We start from the raw sequence: 12,607 nt of genomic DNA, 5'->3' as shown, positions 1-12,607 counted from the left end.
GGAGGCCCGACCCAACCATATTACAACTAGGTAGTTCATCTCCATATAATAGTTCATTTGCAAGCCTATCGTGAAAATTATAGGGGGCAGCAAAAATTTAGGGGGGGCCGGACCCCCTAGAGCTCTTGATGACACAGGTCTGCTGCCATGGACTTCCCCTAGTCAAAATTCGTCACTAGTGATAGAGTAATCATTTTCTGCAATTTGATCTTCTTATATCGCTTACAATTTCTTCGTTTGTTTCCCCTTGCAACTATCTTCAAGACTTTGAATATTCTCCTTCATATTTAGTCATTGTAATGGCTTTTTGAAACATATATTAATCCTATATACACACTCCAACATATATTTGTACAGTGTCAATGTATTGTGTAAAAAAAGGGGCAATTTCATTTCTATTTGAAAATGTTTTAGTCGCAAAAGGTAATATTTTCTCTATGACAAGTGGCATCTGTTCTCATCTGGAGAATTTCGTGCGTAAAACAAAATTTGTAAATGAAAATGAGGGTAGAAAAAGTAGCATCATCATTAATCACCTTTAAATTTAGAGAGGAATGTATATATGATTGCTGGAGTTTGTGAGACCCTACCAGAGTAGTTAGTTGTTAAATGAGATAACTTTTACATTTGCCGAATGCATTTCTAACATGTAGTTTTGAAACGTTATATAAAAACAACAATACTAGAGCAATTCTTATTATTTTCGAAAGCTATCAAACCATTCAATGTGAGAGAATAGTACACTTTCGTCTTTCTGGATATTTTACATTTTACGTGGTGGAGTTACTATTGGGCTCAATTCGCTCTTATAGGGAAGGTAATTGGTTGCCCTACTATTGTAGATTACAAGAAGTGACTCTGTGATATTCTGCTCTCTCTCTCTCTCTCTCTCTCTCTCTCTCTCTCTCTCTCTATATATATATATATATATATATATATATATATATATATATATATATATATATATATATATATATATATATGAAAAATAAGAAAACAATGTTAGATACTTGCAAAACCATTTGGCTGAAGTGTCTCAATTGAAAAATACAAATCCTTCAATTTTTGAGCTTTACATGGCTGGAGAATTTTCTGTCCAGCTTAAACAAAAATAAATAAATAAATAAAAAAGAAGGTATCCATTTGTAATAAATTCCACCTGATCAAGCTTTAAAGGAGACAGTAAATAAAGATAGGCTGACAAAAGGGAGATTGAAAGGATACAGTTTAAATCTTGGAATAGTGAATGAATATTATTAAAACTGCAGAATATCGAGCTTCAGGATCTAGAAAGATGCAAGAAATTGTAGCAGTGATTCCGGATTAGAGAAAGTAATCTACTATCTGGGTTATCAGAAGACTCGTATTTCTAAAAACGAAGAAAAGTCTTGGCTTTAGTTGAGCTATTGTAGAATGAGTGGAACAATCTTTTTGACAAAAATTTCTTGGATATCGTGCACATTGCGTCAGGTTTAGAAAAGTCGCCGGAGATTCAAAATGATATATTTTTGGCAAGACAGAAAGAAGAAAATACTTACTAAGACTTCAAACATAATCGTTTTGAAAAGAATGAAAATTTCTATGATCTTAAGTTTTAAAAAGTGAGTTCCAAACTTTCAGAAATAACAAAGAGATTTTGTGTAATACAAGCAACACCTAGTTTTAAAAGCGGTTAGAAATATTTTTCGAAATATGACTTTGATAGCTGAAAACTGTAACCTAAACATATAAGAAGTTTCCAGTCATCCTTTGGGCCCTTTGCCATTCAGTCTAGCTAATCCTGATGCAACTTCAAAGGAAACTAATAAAGTCGCAGCTAGTACCTTAGGTACACTTTTTTGAAAGTATAGTGTCACCTACTGATGTGAATCTTCGTCATTTACGCAATTGAGCTTATTAATTTACACAGAGAAACCTATAGCTTTGATGAAATTTCTTGTTTAATTTTCTAGAAGTTTTAAAAGTAGAGCAGTTCAGTAACAGTATAGATCTATTTTTTTTTTAAGTTATAAAGAAAAATTTAGAGGAAGAACTCTGAGAAGTGCTGACGAAGGGATATCAATGTTTTGAATACAAAACTGGAAGTGCTGTTAAGAAATAAGGATAACAAAAATAACCTAACAACATTCCTAGTTGAACGTTAAAGCAAATTAAGGAAAGGAAAGATTTTGTTTGTAACGAATGAAAAACCCTCTTTTAAATGCAAAGCGTGGCTGTCCTCATCTAAAGAAGAAGCCGATACAAAAATTATGTTAAACATTAAATACGTCTCATAAAAGTTTGTAAATGTCATGTGTAAGTTAAATGACATTGGTGTGTTGATTCTGTGTGCATGTGTGTCTTCCCATATTAAAAATCAAAGAAATGTTTATCCATATGAAACAGAGAATAAGGAGTACACGCACGGTTAACGAAGAGATTGAATTTTCAGGTATTAAAGAGATCTAAAATATCCAGGTAAGAGTGTAATGTTTCAAGATAATTTTACATTTTAAGTGGGCAAAATATCGTGAAAAATAACTTACTGTCATATTACTGCTTTATACAGAATAGGAAGATTTCTTGCAAAAAATGGATTTTCATTAAGTCCTCCTCTGGACTCTATGCATCTTTGAATATCATAATTCAGATATTTTCAGCTGTTTTTCTATTACACTATTTACAAATGCATCACGGAAAAGCAAGTTGACTTCTCTATGTTTTAGAGGGAATTGCAAGATTACTATTATTTTGTTGTTTACGAAATTTGTACATCATGTGGTTATTACAAATTAAAATGAAAAGGACTACGAAATACTTTTTTCGCTATTCTTTTTGCATCCCATAAAGGTACAGTAAAAATAGTAAGTATAAGATCTGTTGCTTAAACATACACAGCAAACTTTTGCTTTTAAAAAAAGAACCCTAACATTGGATATTAAGAGAAGAAGTATTAACAGTTTTATGAATAAATTAAAGAGCCATCTTTGACTCGACGCTATTTTAGAAAGCTACCGTTCCGAGATAGCCATCATAGTTTTTCGTCAATCTTTAACACAATTGTGATTGGTAAAAGATCTGGTATATAGAATACTCACTCCACCTATATTGAACAATAGACCGTGCTCGCAACCAGACATAAAATTTTGGGAAAGGGGGGCACAGATCGCTATAAATTTCAAACCGCTCCACATCAATAATTACTAAGACTTTGTAAGCCTGCCAACCTATATTTTACTCAAATTCCTTCGCTCAAGCTACCTACGATAAAAATAATATGAATATTTCGAAAAAGTTTATTAACCCGTACAAAAACTAACACTCCTGTTATGAGTAGATTTCTGAGACACTTCATGCAATGAAATTATGTTTATTCAGGACTTTAGTAGCGTTAATTTTCTTTATCAACCTTTTATATTATTATAAAAGTAAAAATATTTTGTCGTCGCGAATTCTGTCGAGGAATTTGAAGCTTAAAATATATAAAAGGATAATCATGGCTGTTGTTCTGAATAGTTGCGAAACAACGTCGCTTACTCTGAGGGAGGAACGTACACTTGGAGTAAAATCCTGAGACGAATATTTGGACCCAAGAGGAATGGAAATGGAGAATGGTGGAAACTTCATAACGAGGAACTACATAATTTATAAGGTTTATCAAACATTGTTAGGGTCATCGAATCTGTGAGGCTCAGGAGGGCATGTCATGTAGCCAAGATTTAAGAGACTAGGAACTGTTTAAAAGTCTTAACTGGAAGATCGATCGAAAGACCACCATTTGCAAGACCGAAAAGCAGATGGGAGGATAATATTAAGGTGGATCTCGCAGAAGTAGAAACTGAACCCAGTTGACTAAGGGTAGAAGTCAATGGAGAGGTTTTGTCAACGCGGAATTGAACCTTCGGGTTCCATAGATTATAAAATTAGTTTACTATTATTATTATTATTATTATTATTATTATTATTATTATTATTATTATTATTATTATTATTATTATTATTATTATTATTATTATTATTATTATTATATTATGATTAATACAAAAATCGATCGTTTTCACCCATCATTTGTATGTTCATGGAATATTATAAGAAATAATAAGTTAAAAAGAATGCAAAACAGACCAGCAATTATGACTTTAAGAAAGCTAATTTCTTACACGCTTATTATGGAATAAAGGATATAAAAGAAATTAAGATCCTACCAACAATGTCGATAAAATGCCTGAAATCTTGTATGACAATATAAATGAAGTTTGATTCAAGTTTGACATGTTGACATGTACCGAAAAGCTGTATAATAATAATACAACATATAAGGACCCATGGATGACTAGAGACCTCAAATCATTGATAAATAAGAAAACAAGATTTTTGTAGAGGCCAAACAATCAAATAATAACATTTGGTATCAGATGTACACCGATTTAAGAAAGGTGGTCAAAAAGAAATATCTAGAGGCGACGAAAAAGTTTACTTCTTATCACTTGAGAACAGTACTTGTAAAAACAGTCTGTACTTCTGGAGAACATTCACAAAATCACATAATAAACAAACACGAAAACAAATGAAGAATAATAATGCATCAGTGTTAGAAATTACTGACATAGCAGATTGTTTTGAAGATGTAATTTATAATTCTTTTAATATTTACTCCAACCAAAATAAAAATGTAAGGTTATGAAACTGACTAAGTATAATGGTAATTATATGTCAATTTGTATTCCATCTATCACGGTGAGCTCCCTCGTGGCTAAGCGGTTAGCGTACGCGCCTTTGGCGTGGGAGACCCGGGTTCGATTCCTGGCGGGAGCTCATGTGGTTCGGATTCCACGTTAATCAGTAGGTCCACGTCTCATATAGCCTCGCTGCTGAAAGGGACGCTAAACTAAAATCAACTCAACTCCATCTATCACGCGAAAAGATGTAATTGAAACAATTACTAAAATTAAGAGGAGTACTACATTGGGACCTAATAACATTCCCTATAACATTATTAAAGCCTGTAGTAATGAAGTTGCGTCAAATTTAGTAAATATATATAACGCATCGTTAAAGACTGCGATATTTCCATCAAAATGGAATCAATCAAATGTAATGCCAATATACAAATCTGATGATCAAGATGACGTTAAAAATTATAGGCGTATAAGTTTAGTAAGTGTAAGATTTTTGAATTTATTGTGCATATACATTTATATTTCAATGTAAAGAATAACTTAAGTCATACGCAATACGGTTTCTATAAAGGTAGATAAATTGCAACAAATCTTATAAATTTTAATGATTTTACATACTTTGCGCTAAAATGTAATTTACAATTGGATGTTATACATCGATATTTCAAAGGCCTTTGATTTCATTGATCACAAATTACTACTAAGTAAGTTATCAAATATTGCCCTATCACTATCATATATTAGTTAGTTTGAAAGTTACTTATGAAACAGAACTTTTAAAGTAAAGATAAGCAATGTAGCATCTAGTCAAAGTCAAATAGGGAACATATTACCTCAAGGATCTCCCCTGGGGCCACTTCTTTTTTCCTGTTTATCAATGATTTACAAGTTAAAGTCAAATACTCAAAAATACTATTATATGGAGATGACATAAAGCTTTTTTAGAGAAATTGATAACGAGTATGACAATTATCTGTTGCAGAAAGATTTATATACAGTAAATCATTGGTGCGAAAATAATTTATTAATGATCAACTCTGAAAAAAACTAAACATATGACATTCACTAATGAAACTCAATATTTTGTTAGCAAATATAAAACTAATGGAGTAGTAATAGACAAAGTTGAACAAATTAACCATCTCGATATTTTGTATGACAGATAATTAAAATTTGGTGATCAAATAAATGACATAGTTCAATCAACAAGAAAAACAATAGGTTTTATATTTTATCAATGGCCTGATTTTATAAATGGTAGTTTCCAAGTGACACCTATATGACACTTGTTAGATCCAAATTGGAATTTGGTTCAGTTGTCTGAGACAGTCTATTCAACACACTTGTTAACAAAATTGAAGCTGTACAGAAATGTTTCATAAGACTGTTATAAAATGAAAAAGGATTATTATACACATGAATATGGATATTGGTTAACATTTTGGAGACTTTAAGCCCTATCGGAAAGGGGGAAAGTTTTTGATAAATTACTTATTTAGATGGTGTTGGATAACAAATATAGTTGCGAATATTGTTCAGAATAAGAGTGCAAATTATAGTGTCAGGAATAGATCGACATTAGTTGCATTAAATTCAAAACGTGAAATACTAAGAAGGATGACAATGTCTTACAATTTAAAAACATGTTAGGAAAAATATCAGACCATATCTTCCAAAAGTTAAACTGTTTTAACTGTATGACAAGGGTTATAGCTGTCAATCTTTATTATATTGTTATTGTGTATTTTCAATGTGTTTTTATGTTACAATCTTTTATTTAAAGAATTAGTCCTTATTGTTAAAATATGACAATAAGTGACCAAGACTGCAATCTGGATGTGCAATTTTAAGCAATGTTGATTCATACTTTTAAATGGTAGTTAAATGAGACTTCAAGGTCTAGTTCTGTCAATAGTATATTATGAAATTGACTGTTATTTTAATTTTTATTTTATATATCAATTTGAACCTTATAATTTTAATACATTAAACTTCAGACAAAGATCTTAAAATGCTCTAATAGCCATCTTATACTAGACGTTTTCTGGTTTGTTGAAAACGATTACACAATGATTTTAACATAGTGCTGTATGTTTGCCTATGAGCTGTTCATAGCACTTAAAATAAGTTATTATTATTATTATTATTATTATTATTATTATTATTATTATTATTATTATTATTATTATTATTATTATTATTATTATTATTATTATTATTATTATTATTATTGCAGCTAAATATCTAATAAAAAGCTTACTAGAAAGAACTCACGTAAATACTGAACATACTACGTCGTTTTAAGGAAATGAAGACACTTCTACATGGGCTTGCTTGCAGTCCTTCTAAGCTTCTACTTCAGCAACGGGACACGAAAACACATCTACCAGATATGTATCAATCGCTGTTGATGTATGGCCATTTAGCTAGGCAACACCATCACTTGGACACCTGAGACAGTTGCTAGTCGTTCAATATAAAGCAGCGCGGACAATCACAGCCCACTCGATGTACACGTACATCATCAAGATCCAGAAGACCTGGAACTCCTACTGCTCAATGACTTACAAATACAACAAACTGCCAAATTCTGGAGTGATGTAAAACAGCCACCTCATCTCCATATGTGCCGATTGGGACTCTCCCCAGAAGCTCTACAGAATGCCACGCCCTGAAGAAAATCGCAGAACTTCACAAAAAATAAGCTAAGAGGAGCTGCGACAGTCCTAGCCCTCGACAACACATACGTTTCTAAACCGAGAACAAAACTCACAACAAACGGAGGACATGGGCATAGACCCGAAACTTCTCCAGGCACAAAATCACCATGGTCTTGCCATGCCATTACTTACTTTGCATCATAAAAGTTTCTTTTCTTTTCTTTTTCTTTTCTCTTTTTCAACGAGAGGCAAGACAACGATGCTTCAACATCAATTGCTCTTTATATAGTTATCCGTAAAAGGCAAAGAGGTAAACAAAACTTTATATCCAAGGCCACATTTCCTAATGATGAAGTTCAGGATAATGTCCATGTACTCCCAACTTTGTACGCCACATACCAGCACCTATATTTCGCAGCTCTGGTGCAGTCATCTACTCCTTTCTTCCAATATCCGACCGGTTATTTCACCCCAGAGGCTTGTAACATCCTCAATGTTCACTTTACAGAATACAAAACGACCTAGCAATGATGTTTTAGAAATGTAATACGTAGTACTATGTATCAGATTTGATAAGTGCACTGTAATACGTCATTATGGGTAAATATCTACTTCAAGAACGTTTGCTTATTGCCAAACGTTTTACGGAAATAATCATCACTGAATACTCAAGCGGACTTGCCCTGTCCGATATTTCATGATTTCATTTTTCATTTCATCTTTGAAATTTTAGTTGCTTCTGATTTATAGGTATTGGGTTTTTTTAATCTGACTATACAAGAACTTAAAATGACGTGGCCACAGTGAACAAGTTTGTTCGGGGGCATGATTTATCCCGATGGTAGACTTTACATACTGAAAGTGAATCGAAGGTCTTCTTTTAGAATCTGAAGACACTAATAAATCTCCATGCATAGACTACAAATAATTTACATATATTATTATTAATATTGTTATTATTTGCAGTTGAAATATGGGTTTTGAGACCGAGAAAATTACGTAGAGTCACAGGTTGTAGAATCAGAGGAATTAGATTGTGTCAATAAAATATTCATAAGAAAATAAAATATTCTAAGAAATCCAGTTTTTGACTCTTCCTTTAAGTCTACTTAAAATGCTATAAACGGAACAAAATAGAAGAGAAATGAAATCACTATTGTATACTGTTATGTAATAGTGTAGGCTAAGAAATTAACAACTGTTTGTATCCAGTTAGGTAAAGAAAGTAAAAATGTTGATGAATAAATCAATGGTGTAGGCAGAGCGCTGTCTTGGCTCAAGCTATTCCCCATTTTGTATGATGGCACCGAAATGGATTCTGCTTTCGTGTAGCATGTACCATTTTTGACCCCGATGTTACGACTCACGAAGAACAATCCTTACACATATATGTTTAAAGGAAAGCTAGTTACTAAACATAAGTTCTATTGTTTTAACTTTACACACGATTTCACCACATTAGTTATACAATGTATTCTTTTTCTTCTTCTACTCTTTTTTGTTACCATATGCATTAAAATTTACCATTTGTTGGTGCAGATAGATAGCAATTAATAAAAAAGTTAATGCTTAAATTTTGTCATTGTTATTATTTTTTAACTCATGTTTAGACGCATTATTAGCGCGCGCTACCTTAGTGTGCATGGTTCTATTCTCACTAGAAGGACTACAATTTCCTGATATTCACCCACTATTTGGGAAACTACTTGAGTTAAGAGGTAAGGACCTGTGATTCAGAAAACTATTAGAAATGTCACCGGGAAACTCGTGCACTAGTCACTAATCACCTAGTTAAACATGGGTCATCTTGCGGGCGATAGCGTTTCCTGTTTGTAGCACAAAGAAGTTTAGTACTCCTTGGCGAATTCCAGTACTATGCATCTAAAGAAATTGTAAAAAAGTAAAACTTCTTCCTTATCTGTCTCTTCTGTATTTCGCTTCATATATGTGTACTGCAAAAACAAAATACTGAACTTGCTGGCACAAGAACCCACGAAGTACTCTGGTCGACTAAATGACCTACATTTCGACCGGTAACACCAAATAATGCTTTGTGTGTATGTAGTTTGTGAATGTAAGACACTTCTTCACTATGACAACTATTTGTATTCTCCATGATGTGTTTCTGGCTATGTCATTGATCAGTATTGCACTATTCGTTTATTATCTATACAGTTATATAAACGAATGAAAGTGTCTCACTCATTAACGAGGTCACACTACTATAGCCACAAACATAAACTTTGAACAGGAAATTCCTTTTGGAATGAAAGGAAGGCATCAGAAGGGATTTTTCGAAATACATATCCTAAGGAACGTTAAAGGGATTCAAATATTCTTTTCCTCGAATGAAGAATATCACGTTAGAAAACAAACATGGGCCTATGACCTTCCCTTTAAAAAATAATTGAATACATGTGTTGCTCTTATATGAATAAAACGAACCAACCTCTTTCTTACAAATTTCGAATCTTTATTGTGAAACTTCCAAAAGTGAAGATTCAATTGAGTTAAATGTGCGGAATTCTGTACTTACTTTTTAATTAAAAATAAGAGCATATATGTTACAATTTCACTTTTTTAAGAGAAATTGAACAATTTCTACACTTTAAAATTTTCGATTCTTTATGCAAAAGAAACTTCAATGTGAGTATTCGTTTAAGTTTGAGATAAAAAGTCTGGTACATAAAACTTCCAATTGAAATTCATCAAAAATATGTTTCAAAAATTTTCTGGTTCCAGTATTAAAATTTTCGATTCTTTGTTCAGAAATGCTTAATGTGAATATTCGATTGAAAGTTGGACGCATGAAATTCAATATATTATTGTGTCGTAATTAGAAATGAGTAAACATATGTTGCACCGTTTTCGAAAATTTTTAGTCAAAATGAAAATCGATATGTAATTTTTACAATATTCAAATTTTCGATTTTATGTCCATTAAACTGTATTCTTAACATGTGAAGAATGGACACTTCTATATGTTATATTATAAGCATTCGTCATTTACTGTAGTAAATATAGTTAAATAAACACCTAACAGTCGAACTCCATTAAAAACGAAGGAAGTTTATTGGGGAGGCCCGGACCTCATTTCTCCCTCCCCGTTGTTATACCTCAACGCAACCGTTTTATTAACATACAAAAAATATTTTCCTACAAAACTATTAGCTTATTCAACCTAATTTCAATGATGGAGTTACATATTTTTTCAATTGACAATATCTTACCAAGTGACGTACGTATTTAAAATTTTGGAATGACCCACACTGCTCCATAAAAAGAGGTTCCAAGAAAGCTGGATAATCCACTAATTGCGCCCTATGCCATATTCTTATATCACGTTTCGTTTCATCTCTTTACATTCAGCCGTTTGTGATTTACAGCGTTGGATGTTTTATCTGAAACACCTATATACATATAGGGCCTATATATATAACGTGACTATTAATTCGATGCATTCCTTGCAAGGGGATGTTCTACAAGTACTTTGGAACATTTTCACCTATGTGAACTGGGGGTCGCAAATCAATAGTTTCTGAGTTATTTTCACTTGTGTGATTTCTTTGAAAGCCGGCTAACGAAGGATGCACAAGAAAATTTTACCCAAACCCACTTCTACATACCTCTGAGCGTTGAAATTTTGCATGTGTAATCCTGCATAGCCATATAGGTCATGTGCTAATGGACAGCTCGTAACTTTGCACTGTTGCTGTGTTGTAGATCCGAATGTGAAGTAAGGTGAAGAGGTCCGAAATTCATTACTACACCTCAGAAAGCATCTTGGCAACATCGCAGAAATGTTTGCCTCTAGGAAATGAGTGCGTGGTTGGAAAGTAGTCGAATATCATCTTTATATTCCATTCAAACTTCAACCAAACAGACTAACACAAGGTAAGCAGACGTCCCGTTTTAGCCGGGACAGTCCCTTATTTTCAATCATTGTCCCGTTTTTTCTGATTCTCAAACAGGACGCCTAAATGTTCCATTTTTAAGCAAAAATGACCCGGGCGTCCCGTAATTATTATTCAAAATATAAATGGTCAATGCTAATTCTACACTCTTCCTACCAACACTCATTGGGAAGGTCCAGCCGTGCCTAGAACTTCTGAATATTCAGATGAGAATTGAGTGTTCTGTGGTTCAAGTGGGAATTGAGTGGGAATTCTGAGTGTTGAAGTAGTTAAAAGTATTTTTGGGTAGTACTTAAGTTAGAAACGCTGTGTTATCATTCTTACTTCTGTATTTTGTAAATTGAAAACACTGCTGAATCCCAAAATGCAATGTGGAAGTCACTCCCCCTTCCCCGTCGCCGATTCGTATGCGTCCCGTTTTTGAAAGTAAAGGTTCTGGTCACCTTGCACGAACAACACAACCAATCCAGTAGTATCATTTCAGATTTTGTCGGGAGGAGGAGGGGAAGATGCTTTACCTATATTGGAATTCCATTTAATAACTATTGACCTCTCAATCTCTGCAGACAATTGCTCCCTTCTGTGTACCTCAAATGTCGTATCGATCGAATCAGTTCCCCCGATATCCTAATCATATCCAACCTCAATTTCGATCCCACCTTAGACAAAACTTGGCCCTTCAGTCTTTGGTCCTCTATATTTCAACCTCAGTGTTACATAACTAAATCGGCACGATCCTCACTACTTCTTCCGCCAAACTTACATGCATAACAACGCTATTCCGTACCTAATAACATTCACTCAACCTCAAAGCACCGTGCTGACAACAAAAGTAAGTGATATTGATGTCGAAACTTAAAACGGGCAAGTACATGGGAGAGTCCAATCGCAAGGACTTGCCCTTCTCTATTCCCTCCAACTCATTTACTGTTTCTTCAGAATATCTTTCTTTATATCTATTTACTTATCTAACTCTCCGTACTTTAGAGCCCTTTACAATGTTTAAAATATAATATAAATACATGAAACTTACGTAATTTATAGCCGGCAACAGCTAGTAAATGAACCACAGTCACTAGTAACAAACAAATCCAGACTCGCATTGTAACTTTAGTGAAAACATTGAAATATTTGAAAAAAAAATCCGTTGCTTATATAGTTTACTAGCAATGATCTGTCATTGAGCTTAATAGTTTACAGTAAGAAAGAAAGCTCCGAAGATGAGAAAATAACAGTTCAAGGCATGTTTACTTCCTATTAGGTTAAAGTGAAATTTTTGGCCTGAATAACGGAAAGTAGAAGGTTTGTACAAAAACTCCAAAGGTGTTGGTAAACTCTTATTGTGGTAGATCTCATAATAAAATGGCAAAAAAGA

At 33.1% G+C, this 12,607-nt stretch overlaps 1 protein-coding gene across 1 annotated transcript in view; it reads right to left on the bottom strand.

Annotated features, from left to right (window-relative positions):
* The window catches only part of LOC145691964 (uncharacterized), a 59,159-nt gene extending 46,820 nt beyond the window's left edge, over positions 1-12,339 (bottom strand). Inside the window, exon 1 of the mRNA XM_081767261.1 lies at positions 12,266-12,339. Coding sequence (XP_081623387.1) covers positions 12,266-12,335 — 70 coding nt within the window. The 5' untranslated portion in view covers positions 12,336-12,339. The remainder of the gene's footprint in view (positions 1-12,265) is intronic.
* Positions 12,340-12,607: the final 268 nt, after the last annotated feature.

This window comes from Thermobia domestica, chromosome 8 (assembly GCF_964235325.1).
Source record: "Thermobia domestica chromosome 8, izTheDome1.hap1.1, whole genome shotgun sequence".
NCBI lineage: Eukaryota > Metazoa > Arthropoda > Insecta > Zygentoma > Lepismatidae > Thermobia > Thermobia domestica.
Note: the sequence above shows the minus strand (reverse complement) of the source record. Positions and strands in the feature narration are given on the sequence as shown.